The sequence below is a fragment of the Callionymus lyra genome, chromosome 8 (assembly GCF_982586985.1).
Source record: "Callionymus lyra chromosome 8, fCalLyr1.hap1.1, whole genome shotgun sequence".
In the NCBI taxonomy this organism is placed as follows: Eukaryota; Metazoa; Chordata; class Actinopteri; order Syngnathiformes; family Callionymidae; genus Callionymus; species Callionymus lyra.
Window position 1 is genome coordinate 6,599,829 of NC_141825.1, and position 17,621 is coordinate 6,617,449.

At 39.2% G+C, this 17,621-nt stretch overlaps 1 protein-coding gene across 3 annotated transcripts in view; it reads right to left on the reverse strand.

Moving 5' to 3' along the window:
• The window catches only part of plxnb2b (plexin b2b), a 161,823-nt gene that overhangs the window by 65,526 nt on the left and 78,676 nt on the right, over positions 1–17,621 (reverse strand). For all 3 annotated transcript variants that reach the window (XM_087797497.1, XM_087797496.1, XM_087797495.1), the window contains one exon: positions 8,539–8,616. In XM_087797497.1, the coding sequence (XP_087653623.1) occupies positions 8,539–8,557 (19 nt within the window). In that variant the 5' untranslated portion in view covers positions 8,558–8,616. The remainder of the gene's footprint in view (positions 1–8,538; positions 8,617–17,621) is intronic.

The window sequence follows — 17,621 nt, forward strand, 5'->3', positions numbered from 1 at the left end:
TGCCAGTCAGCGAGTGCGGCCCCGGCGGGGAATTATCGGCCAGGACATCGAGTCACCCCCCGCTCGCCAAGGTCATGGCCTGTGTTCAATTTCACTTTTGATTCTTTCTCCTCCACCATTTATCCCCTCACCTCCATTTCCAGAACAACCGGCCGCTCTCATTCCCTTTCCAATCCTGCCGAGCTCTCGGCCCTGAATGGAAACCGACGAGTCATTTTTTAGGGGGGTGGGGAGTGTGTGTGAAAGTCAAGTTTGGGAACGTCCCCCTCGCTTTAGTATCAACCGCCCGCCAATCTCCATCACCTTTTTTTTCCCCTGGCTCTGCTGGATGGAGCCAATTTTTTTTTCGGGGCCGCCGAAGCTGCCGGGCCCAGACGAGCCAAGAAGTTGACGCTCAGCGCTGCTCCCTGCTGGCTGCGAGGTGGCAATTTAAAAATGATCTATGCAAATGTAATTTCGCAGTGTGTCATCTAACACAGCCAATTAATGAGGCAGCTTCTTCAACCCAACTATAAATTAACAAGCGCAGATATAATAGCCAGATTAATGTGTTTTTCCAGCACTTGCCTAATTGCGCCGCGTCTCCGGTGGGTCCTCGTGAGCCGCCTCGTTTTGTACATGTGATAGAGCGGGTTTGGAGATAAACGGCGTCGACTTTATTTACACCAACTTTTTTTTTCTCTCTGTCGAGCGCGTGAGAAATGTAATGACAAGAGGAAAGTTTGTCCTCAGTGTGGCTTTTAATTACTGAACCACAGGGGAAAGAAACATTTTTTGATGACGGACCAAAGTTTTCTTATTCTGATCCTGAATAAAAAAGTTGATATTAGGGATTTTCATAACACCTTTAAATGCGTTTCCATTAAATGCAAAAGGACAGAGTCACGTAAACCTCGCTCTGGAAGAAAGTTTCATTTTTTTCTAAACTGTCAAACAAAGAAAAGTCTTTTCTTCTGTCCTTCTGAATTTAGCCATATTTCATTTGGAGGGAACAGGTCATGTGACAAGGTACATCACGTTCTGTGATCGTGGGGAAATTGCTTAATCGGGATATATTTCAATATCACTGTCAGAAAAAGCTCTTCTTGAAAAATTTCTTAGATATCGTTTGTCTATGTTTATATATTTTTTAGCCATTTAGCTTCCGTATGCTACATCAGAATGCTCATTAACCTTATTTTTAGAACTACATTAAGACAACATTTCTAACACTTTTGTGTTAAGTGATGAAGATCTCATTAGAAACATCTGTTGACTTTTTAAATGGATCAGTTTCTAGTGTCTCGCTGACACACAATGGCGGCCTTTTCCAGAATCAATGGTTCGTGAGGACTTAAGAAGGCTCTTAAGAAGTGTTTTGATAAGAAGTGCTACGATACGAGTGTTTCCCAGACACATCCTTAACTGCCTTCTGAGAAGAAAGAACATTAAACTTTAACTAAAGTGTGTATGTATGTGTGTGTTGTTGTGATGTGTGACTCTATTGTATCATCAGTGTGTATGTGCATGTGTGTTGTTGTGATGTGTGACTATATTGTACTCATCAGTGTGTGAGTGTGTTTGTTGTTGTGATATGTGACTCTATTGTATCACCAGTGAGTATGTGCGTGTGTGTTGTTGTGATGTGTGACTCTATTGTATCATCAGTGTGTATATGTTGTTGTGATGTTGGACTCTATTGTATCATCAGTGTTTATGTGGTGTGTGTTGTTGTGATGTGTGACTCTATTGTACTCATCAGTGTGTATGTGTTGTTGTGATGTTGGACTCTATTGTATCATCAGTGTTTGTGTTGTTGTGATGTTGGACTCTATTGTATCATCAGTGTTTATGTGCGTGTGTGTTGTTGTGATGTGTGACTCTATTGTACTCATCAGTGTGTATGTGTTGTTGTGATGTGTGACTCTACTGTATCATCAGTGTGTGTGTTGTTGTGATGTGTGACTCTACTGTATCATCAGTGTGTGTGTTGTTGTGATGTGTGACTCTATTTTATCATCAGTGTGTGTCATTACATCATAATGGACTCTCGTAACCTCTCGTTCGTCCAGATTTCAGAGCAACTTTATAAAGTAATAAGTTGAAAACATGGTCATGATGAGGGACTTACTGTGTCTTGGAGAGAAGAACATTTACTACATGTCAGGAGAGTTATATTTCTATGGCATTAAATTGTTGCAACAGTCTGGCAAAGTTGTTGGGAGTAAATGAGCCGCTTAAGCACTGAACAAAACCGCGACTTAAGTTCCAACTCTGTGTGAAAGTTTGAAACAAGCTAATGCTAACGCGACTTCCCAATGACTCCGTCCGTGGGAAGAACAAAGAACAAAACCGTGACTCACTCGTCGCCTCGACTGCACAGCAGGCAGGAAAGTAAAGTAAGGGTTCAGCAATCAATTGTTAGGTCGGCGTCAGTCACGTCAGCGTCGTCTCCGACTGAAGAAAAACCCGCGACCTCTCGGGCGTCATGCAAATGTGAGAGGACGAGGAAGTGAAGGTGAATAAGCGAGTGAGCAGGGATGGAAAAAAAAACAAGCCGAACGCAGCTAATCACCAACAAGGAGGCCTTTTGTTTCGCCCTCTCAGCCTGATTGTTCTCCAGGCGGAGGGTGAGAGCGATAATCCGCTGTGGAGAAGGAAAGTCGGGAGGATTTACTCTAAGTATCCTTATTAGAGGGAAGTCACTGATATGAGGAGGAGAGAGTGAGAAGAGAGGCGAGCAGCAGGGGGGGGGCGTAGTGTAGTTTGAAGGTGGCGTATGAATCTTTAATGCCCGGCTTAATAGTGGGGGAGGGAGTCTCGGCGGAGGAACCGATCCTCCCCTATCACAACCCACCGATCAGCCGGCATTCCGAGGACAGATCCCTCGTTTGTCTTAGGATAAAAAACAGAATATTTTCAGGTGACGAGCACCTTTAATGGCCGAGAGCTCGTCCACGAACATCGTTTTAATTACACCCGACTAATTGCTTCTATCTGTTCCACCAGAGGCTAACGAGAGCCAATTAGAGGCGAATCAGAAGGTTGTCAGACGAGCGGGGGGAGGATCGCTTTGTTCTTACACCAAATTAAATATAGCCCGAGCTTGTGCTGATGTCATCGCACCAGGCCCGCCACGTCTCCCCGGGTTATTGATGACCCTCCGCCAGGCGGGTGGTTCTGACGCGCAGGAAATGGCTGCGCGACGATGACGGAGAGCGGCGGAGCCGGCGTCTCGCCCGGCAGCTGCCGCCCTCCCCCCCTGCCCGGCGGCGACGCTACAGCGTAATGCATCGGCGAGAGCTGAGACAACAAGTATAAGTCACAATTATACCCTTAATGAGAAAACTTTTACGCAAGTGCAGAATAATATCTGGAAAAGTGCAGATATTGCGAAACATAAACTCTAAACCTGTTCACCGGATGACCTTGTGAGCCTTATGGTGTTAGGAACACCAATCATACAAGAGTAAGTAAAGTAAAGATTTAAAATTTGTAAAGATTATTTGTAAAGATGTTTCTAGACCAGGGTCACAAAGCGCTTTAACAATCAAAAACAATAGACAATTAAAATACAAACACAGGAGTCTCAGAAAACCAGGGAAAAGCTCAAATAAGAATGTCTTAAGATGTTTCTTGAAGGAGTCAGTAGATCATCAAACACAGAGAAGGATCGTTCCAAAGCTTAGGAGCAACAGTCTGGAAGGATTTCTCTCCTCTGGTCCAGAAGCGTGTTCAGGAACCATCAGTAGATTCTGATCCACAGACCTCAGAGTCCGAGCTGGGGTGTAAGTCTGGATCAGATCACTGATGGAAGGTCTGACCATGAATAGATCTGAAAGTAAGAACCAGAATTTCATAGTAGATCCTGAGAGAAACTGGCAGCCAGTGAAGAGTTTTAAGTATCAGGGAAATGAAAGTTCTTCTACTAGAGCAGCTAAGTGTATTTTTGTTTTTGTATTAAGAGTTTTGTATTAACTGCAGGCGAGACAAGAGTCTTTTAATTTATTCCTATGGTTGTAAATACTTCCTAGGAATGTATGCAGAAGCATATTTACCAATATATGTAAAAATGTTTATTAAATAAAAAAACTACATTTTCTAAAAATAGTAATTTATATGTTTTTATTAATACTATGAATATTCAAAAAATAAGAAACTTATTTATTTTGTATATAATGTTGCGCACACGGCTCAGGACCAGAGGAGAGAAATCTTTTCAGGCTGTTGCTTTGGAACAATCTTCCTCTCTCTTTGCGCTTGATGGATCTACTGACTCCTTTAAGAAACATCTTAAGACATTTTTATTTGTTCAGGCTTTTCCTTGATTTTCTGGAACTCCTGTGTTGTTCTCAGTATTATCTTGATCTTTAAAGTATATACTTTTTTGAGTATTGTTTTGATTGTTTAAGCGCTTTGTGACCCTGGTCTGGAAAAGCGCTATACAAATATATATATATATATAAATATTACTTACTGACTGTGCAAATTTTGTCTTCTTGTATGTATGTAATTACTTATGTTTATGCACACGAGGATAAGGTTCTATTAATGTATTTCAATTCCAGTGGTAAACAAAAATCATAATTTATTTTTAAGATTTTTTTTAAAGAACTAAATTAAATGAAAGACTATACTTTTGTGCAAAACCAGAAAAAAAGACAGATATGAAAAAGAAAAAAGAAAAATCAGCAACATTTCTAGAAATTAACTTTTTTAAATATTCATTAATGTATATAAAATCCAAATTTTGTGCAAATTTTGAGAAATCAACACCAGTTTAAGAAGAAAAAATAAATAAATATATATAAATATTTATAACAAACAAAAAACATCAACAACATCTAGAAATAAATAAAGAGATAATATTTTTCCAATCCATATTTATATTTAACAAATTTCAATTTTGTCAAATTATGGCTGGACAAGAAAAAAGAAAAATAATAATAACAAAACGAAAAAAATAAACAGCAATACAAAATAAAAACAATTTAAAAATAAAGATAATAGTTTCATTTTAATTATATAAAGTTAAATTGACTCAGTGTCGTTGAGACATGTTGATAAAGTTTAAATTATTCCAAACAACACAAAGGCTGTTACGATTGAAGCGTGTTTCGACATCTCGGTCATGAAGAGATTATCTTGACAGTAGCATCGGAATTGAACCCCCCTCGTCGACACAACGAGACAAGAATTACCCATAACACCTCAGAGTGCGTCGTCTTTCCCACAACAACACCGGCCAGGCCACCGCTGCTTCCTCTAAACGGCTTTCGCAGCCACAGCGGGTCGGCCCGTTCTGGAGGCTCCGCGGCACCTCTGAGGTTCAGCACCAGCGCAGGAGGCACTCGGCAAGTCTTTAACTGAGAGCATAATGGCTCGTAATGGTCCCCGGTGGCTCGCGGCGAAGCAGCCATTCTCCTCCACGCCTCTCCTGTAAAGCCGATAACGGCCGCGCAGGTTCGACTCCATCGCTCACATCAATCAAAGAATTTGGCTTCAGCAGACACTCGTGGTTCTGCCGCGAGACCGCCATGCTCTTTAAGAAAAAACACCCGGAGGAAGATGAGATGACGGATAAAAGAGTTGAATTATTTATATAAACAAGCAATTACTATATATTTTTTTAATGTAGCCATTAGCCAGACAATGCATTCTTGCCGTTGAGATTAATTTTTTTTATAAAACCTGGATATATTTTTGGTTAAAAGCAACATCAATCTCAGATTTTTGCTGAGAAAAATACATTTTATAATAAAGGTTTAATAATAATAGACCTACATGAAAATGTGCTTCAAGAATTGTATTCTTTTATTATATTTCGCTGTAAATAAGGTATAAAAAAGGGGTTTTTTTACATAGCCATTGGCACGATAATGCATTCTTTCTATTTGCTATCTCGTGTTTAAGAAAGTTCATTTATAAAAACCTAAATGTATCGTTAAATCCAACATCAATCTCAGATTTTGTTCCTAGAAAATCTAAAATTTTAGATAAAGGTTTAACCAGTTCTACGACATCATTAGACCTACATGAAAACATTATTCAACAATTGTTATTATAATTTTCTATTCTATTTCGCTTGAACCATATAAGATTAGGGAAATCTTTTTTTTATGTAGCCATTGGCACGATAATGCATTCTTGCCATTTCCCATCTCTTGATTAATAAAAAATAGAATTCAAGACATTTTTAATTCAAAGACAATCTGAGTTGTTGACATATTTTGATAGGATTTTATTGATTTTCTTCGCTTGACCTAAATGACATTATAAAATTTAAAATAAGAACGTAGCCATTAACGCGATAGTTGATTCTTGCCATTTTCTATTTTGTGATTAATAGAATTAATTAATCAAAACCTAAATATATCTTTACGGTTCAACCAGTTCTATAACATCACTGGATCTTAATGAAAATATGATTCAAGAAACATTAGTTATAAAAAATGGTTTTCAAATATCTTGATAGTATTTTAGAATGTTTTCTTTGCTAGAATCAAATAATATATATAAAACAAATTATGTAGCTATTATGCTATCTTGCTAAGGCTATCTTGCTAATGCTATATAGCAAATGCTATCTCGCTAATGCCATCTCACTAATGATACCTAGCGAAATATTTAGCTGCTAACAGTCGACTAGTTAGTTAGATTAGTTTCGTCAATGAGCAAAAGCTAACAAGACAAAAAACGGTGAAAAAGTTAGGAGAAATTAAAAACCAAACGTCAGATTGCGAAGACGCAAAGATGGATCGAGCAGAACGTTCCACAAAACTCGGACAAGTTTTGGTTAAAGTGATTATACGTGTTGTCAAAAATAGATCTCCAATATCGGTCCAAGATTTTCCATCTGCCGGTTCCCAGGCAGCCGGGAGGAGACGGTGGGCGTCCCTGGGTCCAGGTGGTGGGATTAGACCTCCAATGTGCTCCATAAAAATCCCTCATTTGGAGGAAGATAATGCAAGCAGGAGGATTTAATAGCTTCGGAACTTTCCCCTCCCGATTTAACTTTTGATAAGCGCCGGAAGGTCACAGGGATGTAGAATTTGTTGTGGCATCAGATCTGCCGAACACGATTACGACCACCGCTGGTCCCTAAAAACACACTTTCGTTTCCTATTGGTGCATCGGACAGAAAGTGGAAAAAACTGAATTAAATCTGATTCCTCAGCTTTCGTTTGCACAAATACTCAGAGGAAAATAACTCAAGATAAGCAACTGTTTTGGCAAATTCTCAGACTCAAGGTCGCACAAGGAAGGTACAGAGCCTTCTATCAAGGGCTTTAGAGAAGAGGTTACCAGAGCCAATACTTGAACTCTAAAAACCTTGAACCTTCTGGTTCTCCACATAGACCTGCAACCATTTATGTTGTTTCCATTGATTTATTATCTTTATATTTGCACTTTGTCATCCCTAGAACTTTGTTCTTTTAATTGCACTCTGTCATCCCTTGTGCTTTGTTCTTTTATTTGAAATTTGTTCTTTTATTTGCACTCTGTCATCCCTAGCACGTTCTTTTATTTTCACTTTGTCATCTCTAGTACTTTGTTCTTTTATTTGCACTTTGTCATCCCTTAGAACTTTGTTCTTTTATTCGCACTTTGTCATCCCTTGTGCTTTGTTCTTTTATTTGCAATTTGTATTTTCACTTTGTCATCCCTAGCACGTTCTTTTATTTACACTTTGTCATCTGTAGTACTTTGTTCTTTTATTTGCACTTTGTCATCCCTTAGAACTTTGTTCTTTTATTTGCACTTTGTTCTTTAATTTGGACTCCGTCATCCCTAGCACGTTCTTTTATTTGCACTTTGTCATCTTTAGTACTTTGTTCTTTTATTTGCACTTTGTCATCCCTTAGGGCTTTGTTCTGTACACAGGCTAACACTGACAGGAAGTGCTCCGAGTAAATATCCCAAGCACTTCCTGTTCAAACAGACATTCGCACTTTTAACATTTTTGTCTATAACTTTTAAAAGGAACTGATTATTAAGGGTGAACTTGTACTTTTTACTCAAGGGCAGAACAAATTACAGACATACCTCTGCCAAGGTATCTTATTGAACGTTATCTTAGAAAACATATCTTAATATTAAATTAATGAAACAACTTCCATTCTTCAGGAATTCTTCTAGCTAATGAAAAAGAAAAAAATAATACGTAACACAATCATTTGACTGAATTCCTGAGCGGTTGACGCGCTACTAAGCTAACGTAGCAGCCCTAAAACAATGGGAAATCAACACGTTAAATCGACAAAGTCACAAGGAAGTTGACTTGTTTTAGCTATTTGATTCATTAAGTGAAGTTTTCAGATGTTTTCTAGTGAAACCAAAATGAAACTTCCAGGTGACCATTCCTTCAAAACCTTACTGAATCCAGATGTAACTCAACAACCACCAACATTTAACTATTCCTTCCCATGAAGAACATTTCCTGAAGATTTTTTTATTTTAAAAAAACTCTCAAAACTTTCAAGATATTTTGCTTACAGATGAATCTGCGCGATCAATGGTTTTGTACGTTTGGAATTTGCTCAAGAGGGAAAAACTGACCTGCTTTCTTCCGGTTCATCTTTCAGAACCCTCTGGAATGTACCAGGACTTTAAGCAGCTTTTCCCACTTCAAACGACCTGCGGGAGACAAAACACATGTTGAGTTAAGAATCTAAACCAGCATCACAATAAACTTTAACAGCAGTTTTTTGGGATGTTTTAACTTGATAAATCCAAACATCCAACAAATTAGCAAGTGCAAATAAAAGAACAAAGTGCTAAGCATGACAAAATTAATGTTTCTATGGCAGAACCTTGAGTCCACAAGCCAACACTTACTCAAGATTCTGCCCTAAAAACCTTGAACCTTCTGGTTCTCCAAATAGACCTGCAACCATTTGTTGTTTCCTTTGATTTTTGATCTTTATATTTGCACTTTGTCATCCCTAGAACTTTGTTCTTTTATTTGCACTTTGTCATCCCTAATACGTTATTCTTTTATTTGCACTTTGCACTTCAATCGTTTTTTTGTGTGTTTCCACTTGATAAATTCAAACATTCAACAAATTATCAGCAGGAGAAGTTCGGGACTTCAGAGGTCGAGGTTGAATGAGCCGAAACTCCAGAGCCGGAGGAATGTTTTGCAAAAAACTCTACTAGAAAAGCATAAAAAGAATAGTGGTTTGACGAGATTGTTGAAATGTCAAGAGTTTGTTTAAACTTCAGGTCAGAAAAGAACATATTTCAAGAAAAGGGAACTTGAAAAAATGGTTGACCTTGACCTGGAATTAAACTCATTAATCCTAATCTCAAAAGGATTATTTTTAGAGTTTTAACTCGGGTCATGGTTGGTTAATAACGCAGTGGAAGTTTTTTTTTTTTTTTTACTGAAATCTTTGGTCAAAAGATGTGGTTCACTGACTGGACTGAAGTATTTTTGGGGGTGTTTTGACCTTTTCCTGAAGTATCTCAGCCCTAGTGGGAAGATATGACGGATTAAGTGATAAATCGGTAAATTTAAACTGAGGGACCTCCAGAGTAAGATTTGAAAGTGCAAATTTAGAAAAATGTACTTTGTTTCACAAGAAACAGGAACAGATAATTTGATTTTCCATTTATAAATGAAATAACTCAAACATTATTAAATTGACAAATACATTGAAACACAAACGTGAAACAATTTATGAAGTAGGGCTGCACGATACTGGAAATAAGTGCAATGTTTGATATTGGTGTCTTCAATTGCGATATCGATATTAATGCGATATTTTTTTCTTTCACCTAAAATTGTAGCCGCGCGAGTACTGTAGAGGAGGTCCGGGGGTTTAGAGAAGGAAAACGATGCCATATTTCCTACGACGGAGACGTAAACAACAACGAGACATAGAAGTACAAATTGACAACTTTACAGAACGTGACACTGATTGGTCGAAGTGCAGATATAAGAAATGCTTGATTTATACAATAAATCACTATAAATTATCGCACATGTTTTCAATATGCACGTGCCAATATTGCAATGTTTTTTCAATATTTCGTGAAGCCCTAATATAAAGAAAATAATCCAAGAAAAACAAGCACTAAGTAACCAGATTAACTAAACCAGACTTTGACCTTTTGCTGAAGGTCGCTCACACCTGAGGGAACGTGTGACGGATTAAGAGTTCCTTCACGACCAGCACAGATTGAATTCAAAGGAACGTCCCGAGGACGAGGAAAAAGACTTGAGAGCGACGGATTATTGTCATTACAGAGTTCCACCAGCAGGGTGACGAATGTTGGGGAAACACACCAGACAAGGACTAGAGGTGATCAGACATATTTGGAAGTAGAATCTGAATATTGAAGGAGAAATTTACTGAAATATTGTTGTTGTTTTAAGCATTTAATTATTTATTTTAAATAATAATGTTTTATATTGAAAGGTTTTATTTTATTCAATCATTTTATTTTTACAAAACCTTTGGAAAAATATTATTATATTTAATATTTCAATTCCAAAAATTAAAAAATGTTAGTTAATATTTCTTTAATAGACTTTTAATTCAATAGAAACAAAGTTAATAGTTAAAAGTGCCACCAGTACTGATTATACTTACATTTTTATATTGAACTTAAAAGGCTGAAAATAAAAATAAAAGTATAATTTGAATAGAATATCAAACTCAATGTGTTGAAAAAAAACAATTAATATGAAAATATAATAATATAGGTATTTAAAACAATAAACAAAAAAAAAAAACTTTCAATACAGAAATGATTGAATTAAATTATCAATAATAATAAAAATGTTGTGGTGACATCAGAATATCAACGGAATCGAGATAAACTATCTAATCGAGAGAAAAATGATTGTGATTCATTGCGATTGATCGAGATGAATTCATCCCAGAGTCTAATGAACCGGATTAATCCATCTTTTCTTCTTCTTGAGCCAGGTGTGAGAGACTGATGAGGATCCAGAGAGAGACCATTACGTTGCTCCATCAGGCACAGCCTTCAATCCGGGCTCCGGATATCGGTGGCAAATGAATCTCGGCAAACTTTTATCCCGCATCCTGTGGAGGCAGATAGCGTCGGAGACATTCACGGCCGTCGCGTGGACCCGGAGAAGTCTATTGCATTTATATCAAGCGGCATCTGGCGCTTCATTTTCTCAAACGGCGCTAACTCCGCCGCCGCTGCCGCTGTAATCACGCCGGGCTGATGGTCTGGCAATCCACATTCCAAATGGCCCCTGACAAGTCACATCCGAGTGGCGGAAGCTGGAGTGTTTGGGGATGGCGGAGGGCGACGGGGACAGGGGGGGGTCAACGTCAGATTGTTACCATGGCGACGGCATGGCGAGAGATATCAGGAGGTTAGATCGCGCTGCATGCGGCACTTGATAACCGCATGAGGCCACACCAACGATATTCCCCCAAGTTTATTATACACTGTCAGCCAGTTGTGTGTGTGTGTGTGGGGGGGGGGGGGGGTGTGTATGTGTAAGTGAGTGTGTGTGTGTATGTGTGCCAGAGATTGTGTGTTTCAATCTGCCTGGGAAAGTCATCTGGACTAATCTTCCCACCAGCAGTTAAATCCTCCAATCCTGTCTAGCAGAGGTTTTTCATGGGTGACAATCTCTCCTCACCTGTCCCTCCCGGGGTCTCGCCGAAGAAACATATTTCAGTCGGACACATGTGTAATTGTGTTTATAGGAAGAACAGGGCGCTGGGAGGGTCTGGGGGTTCCAACGGGAGAGATTGAATGCTATCAGATTTAGCCAGTAGTGTTTAAAGAAAAAAGAAAAGAAGAAAACGCTGCGTCAGAGACTTCGGCGACTTTTGTTGTCAGGTTTGGAAGAAACTGAGAAAGATCATTGTCGGAGTGTTAATCCAGCTAGATCGAAGAAATTCAAGGTATTTAGAGAAAGCTCAAAGGAAGCTCAGGAGCCGGATGAAAGAAGACTCGCTGTCTGAACGATTCTAGGAATTGCCCGAGGTGTCCACGACCTGAGGACGAATGCTTTTATCATTTTGTGTCGCGGAGAAGAAAATGACAATAAAAAAAAAAAAAGAGAATGAAACATGTGCGGTTCGACCTATTGTTTTTTCGTTTATAAAGAAAAAAAAAAGCCAGGAACAGAAACACATAAAAACAAACACAAAAAGCTGTGCGATTTTTAGAGGAACAAATATATGTAAGAACAATATTTTAAGAAAAGAATAATCCCAGCAAAACAAGAATAATCATTAGAATATATTTAAAACGCAAAGACTTTATTTCATTTTTTTAATGATCACCTAATGATGCAAAATACTAGGTGTGTAAGCAAATATCGATACGATATATAATTTATTTTTCAATATATTGTATAAATATTCTGCAGCACTGTATCAATTGTATTTTTTTTTTCAAAAACATAAAAATATTCACGGCATTTGTTCATTTTTGTGCTGCAATTAACCTTCCAGCCACTAGATGGCAGCAGTCATTGTGTTGAAAGGATAGATGATGAAATCCTGGCGATGACTAAGGACAAGAGGATACAGTGACTCCAGCAGGTTTTAAAGCTGATGTTTGGACATATTTGGGTTTGAAAACAACAGAAAGCAGTTACGACTTTGTAAAGAGTCATGTGGTCTGTAAATTCTGCAACATCGGAGTCAAGTACTCGACAATACTACAAACATATCCTTGTTACTACAGTACGATTTGACCCTGTATCGTGACACGTATTGCAGTGGCGGCTGGTGAAATTATTTTTAGGTGGGGATCTTCAATGTAGACTTAACCTTCCTCAACAGAAACATAGTAATAAAACACTTGATATTCCAAACCAAGCAAAGAGAGAAAATTATTTAAAACCTTTCTATGCACCAGGACATGAGATATCATTTCTACCAACTAATCATTAACACACAAAGACACTGCAAAAAATTCAATTAAAGAATAAAAAAATCTTGCTGGGAGCGGGGATCGAACCAGCGTCTTTAGGTCCATACGACGATCATGTGAGCTAATCGATAATGTAATTATCCGTGTGAATAATTCTAAAAAACATACAGACTCATCACTTTTCGATGATTATTTTCAAATAAAAAAGAATAAATAATAATAAAAAGAATATAAAAAAGATTAGAACATTTAAAAAAAAAACTGCGCCCTAGCGCCCTCTATGGTCCAGCCGCCACTGACATATCATATCAACAGATTCTCGACACTACACACCTTTACAGAAAACTAAACTCTTTTTGAAGATTCATAGATTCACTGATTCGATCTTGAGTTTCATGACTCGTCAGATCTCCTTATTATTTGATTGACAGGGACTTATTTAAGATTCAGTAATTCTTCAAGCCAGGACACACTTTAACTGACTCAAAGTGTTGGACTCAAAGGGTGGGACTCACTCAGAGGGAATAGAAAACTAAATCCTGCTACAAACTGTTGAGTTTTTGAGCCGTTTTACCACAGTCTGAGTCCCTTTTAAAGCATTCAAACCTCTGCATCAGACGTCGGTACAGTTATTACAACACTTTGATATCCAACTGATGTCACGCCGTCCGGATCGGGGCGACTCGACTCAAAACCCCTCCGTCACAACGAGTCGACGCGTTCTCCTGGATATCCCGGAGCAGCAGCAGCAGCGCTCAGTTATGCAAGCGAGCGTCCCGGAACGAATCGATGCCAGCCTGATTTAAAACAACACCATCATCATTTCGTCGCCCGCGAGCTGCATTTTTATTAGCGGGTGTTTAATGGAGACGTTTCCAGGAGTTCATCTCCATGAGAGCGTTGATTAGAGTCAAAGACGCACAACGTCATCTTGGTCCGACCCGAGTTCACGGAGCGGACTCCATCTTTTATCGACTCATTGCTCTGCGTGTTGATCGGCCGTTACATTACGACCACTGATCTCTCGGGGGTTGTATCGGACGGGAAGTGAACATCGTGCATAAAAATGGACAACAGTTTGTGACGAGAGCCGACAGACTGATGTCGAGTTGACTTGCTAATCTTTTCATAAAGCAGCTCCGCGTGATGTAAGAAATGTGCATCTGCTCTCCGTGAGTCCCATCTGTCAGCACGAGTCCCTGCAGCCGACATTTTCAGCTGGTGGAGATGGAGTCGAACAACAGCAGTCAGTTAAGATATGTTATCATGTGCTCGCATTTGTTGAGTCTCACCCGCGTGTGTGTGGGACTCATGAGTTGAGATGACACAACAGTGTGAAGAACTGAATGAGTTTGACTCAAAACCTGCATGTGTGGGACTCATCAAATACACGAGTTGAGATGACATCACGTGAGAAGGATTGAATGATTTGGACTCAAACCCTGTATGTGTGGGACTCATTAAATACACAAGTCTTGAAGCCACAACAGTGTGAAGGACGGAATGAGTTGGACTCTATTCATGCATGTGTGGGACTCATCAAATGCACGACTTGGGATGACATGTGTGAAGGACTGAATGAGTTGCCTCAAATTCTATATGTGTGGGACTCATCAACTGCATTAGTTGTGATGTCGCAACAGTGTGAAGGACTGAATGAGTTGGACTCGATTCACGTATGTGTGGGACTCATCAACTACATTATTTGTTATGTCACAACAGTGTTAAGGAGTGAATGAGTTGGACTCGATTCAAATGCACAAGACTAAAGTGGTTGTGTTGTACTCATGGATATGAGTTTTCTTTTGTTCAGTGATATGGACTAACCAAGGTGAAGAATTTTTTAATGAGTTGGACTCAACTCTTGTAAGCAATTGAAAATATCAAGACTCAGATGGATTTGTAGGATTCCATTAGTCAAAAATATATAATTTAAGATACTTGGGTCAAAGAGACTTACTCCTAACCTGAATTATTGAATATTTTCTTTTGTGTGTCACTCAGCTCGCTCATGAATTGGACTCAATGGAATATGCATCTAAACACGTAGGATTAACTTACATTTGTGAGATTCAGTGTTTTTCGTGTGGACCGGCAGAGAAGAATGAGCTTCACAAAACAACCTCAGACGACCTCGTAGATCTTTGCTTGGCTGGCGGGTTTGTTTACACGATGCATGCTCAACATCACAAATCAGGGATTGTGTGGTTACGGATTATACCTCCGCTCTTTCTGCACTCCAGCGTATCAGGAACAAAACAAAAAAAAATCCATTCACTCCTCCTGGTCAAAACAGAATCCGTCATGTCTGCCTGACTCGTTTCATCTCCGAGATGCCGGGCGGCGACAGATGCCACTCCGCAACAATTCTGACGAGCTCGGCACAAATCGGACGCGCTCGCTCGCTCCGTATATATCGCTCGGAAATTTGTTTCACATCTAAGCTCTTTATCCCAAATAAGGCTGCGGCATGATTCGGTTTGACACCGAGCGGCTGAATCCTCTTACGTGAGGTCAGCGGAAGGGAAATGGACGGCGCTCTGACAGACGGCGACCAGAGGGGACGAGGCAGATAAAGACGAGCATCAAAGCGAGCCGGGGATGAAGATAGCAGGAATAAAGTTAAGCAGAAGAGGAAGTGACAAGTGAAGGGAAGAGGGAGGAGGAGATTAGGAGTGTCCTTGAGAGGACGCAACTGTTGTCTTTGTTTCAACTTATACGCCAATACATTACGACCACGTACACTGAGACAATGTCAAGTCATCAGAACGAACTCCAAAGTTTTATTTATTCTTAAAACTAGTAGCTTTGTTGCTATATATGCTGAAATGAGATACTTATAACTTCTTATTGGATGAATATCGATAAACATAATTTTAAATTACGTTTATTCAATAGTTTATGGAGTTGCTAATGTTAGCATTGCTAGCATCACATGGAGAAAGACGGAAAGGTTTTGTTCTAAATTACTGTTTTCTTCCCATGGATAAGAAACTTTTCAAGTCTGTGTTTTTCTCTTTTGTTGAATGAATGGCTTTTTTATATATATAGTACATTTTAAAGCAGAAATGTTGGCACATGTTTTTCAACTATAGGTTAATATTTCTGTGTCTGCAAGATGGTAATTTCGAGAATCAAATTCTATTCTATTTTTTTCCTATAATCAAAGATTTTTTTGGAGTCTAGTATTCTTTATTTTAGACTGATGAAGTGTTATTCTCTTCTGGATTTCTTTTCTTTTAAACGATCCTCGATATTTGATTTTCAATATTATTCTTTAGTGATATTTAAGCTACATCTTCTTGTATCTACAGATTTTTGCTTGTATTTACTCTGTTTTTGATTGTTGTTTTTATTTTCTATTGTAATATTTGTACAAGATTAACTCATTTTAAATATCTATTATTTTGGTGTAACAGTACAATGTAATAAGAAATATCAACCTTCTCATGAACTAAAAGACCAGGACGAAGGACTGAATATTTGCATCAATATTTGTACCTACAGAACAGTTTCTAAACAGTTCACTTCCTTCCTTCGATGAGAAACTACTTGGAGCTTGTAATCCATGTGTTTGTATCTTCTCGTTTAGACTATTAGTAACAGTTTATTTTTGTGTCTAAAGAAGGAGCTGTCTCGCCTGCAGTTCATACAAAGCTCTGCAGCCAGAATTCTGAGCTGCTCTAGTAGAAGAACTCACATTTCCCTGATCCTTAAATCTCTTCACTGGCTGCCAGTTTCTTTCAGGATCAACTTTAAAATTCTGGTTCTTACTTTCAGATCTATTCATGGTCAGACCTTCCATCAGTGATCTGATCCAGACTTACACCCCAGCTCAGGCTCTGAGGTCTTTGGATCAGAATCTACTGAAGGTTCCTGAACACGCTTCCGGAGCAGAGGAGAGAAACATCTTGACAAGTGACTATTGCTTACTATTCAGAAACATTTGTCTCCACTCGTGGCTTCTTGGTACACAAGTGTCATCCTCCCCTGATCCTCCTCTTCCTCACACCCTCTAAACAAATTCAGTCACATTCGGGCTCCACGTCCTGCCGACAGCAACACAATCCTGACAGTCCCTCCTCCTCCTCCGCCCGCCCCCCCGCCGGCTACGCAGCATCCCTCCGTGTCCAGAGAAAAGTGTCGATGCTAACAAAACGCGTGACGGACTCTTATGTCAACAGCGTCACCAGCAAAGTCTTTCATCCGAACCTCAGTGGATTTATGATTTAATAAACACACGACTACGACTGTCACACACATCAGGTCATGTGGCGTCACAGGAACAACTTTGTCATCGTCCAAGATGCCAACTTCACCTTTGCCATTATAGTTACCCGCCTTCTTGCTTTTCTTGTCTCACTTGAAATGCCTTAAGAATGTCTCCATCTTTTCTCTACGATACCCGAATAAGAAGGGGAGCTAAGTCGCCAGCCATAGTATGATGTAGCTTTCATTGAAATCGTCTTCTGTGTCGACTCCTTTCAGACCCTCTTCTCCACCTGAGTCTTTCTCTAAATGTCAGGCATTCCGGGTCATCTGACGTCCACCTGGACGTCTTCAGACCGAGAGCTCTTCTTTGAGTCGACTGAACTCTAGGAAGACTCATTTGGAACTGAAGGAGCTTCCTGGACGACAGGTCAACACGTCTTCCTAGAAACTCTACACGGACCAGTTGACTCCGTTTCAGACCTCTGGGATAACCATGACCTGGATGAATGAGAATATTCACGGACAGATTTCTTCAAACTAGCATTCTTAGT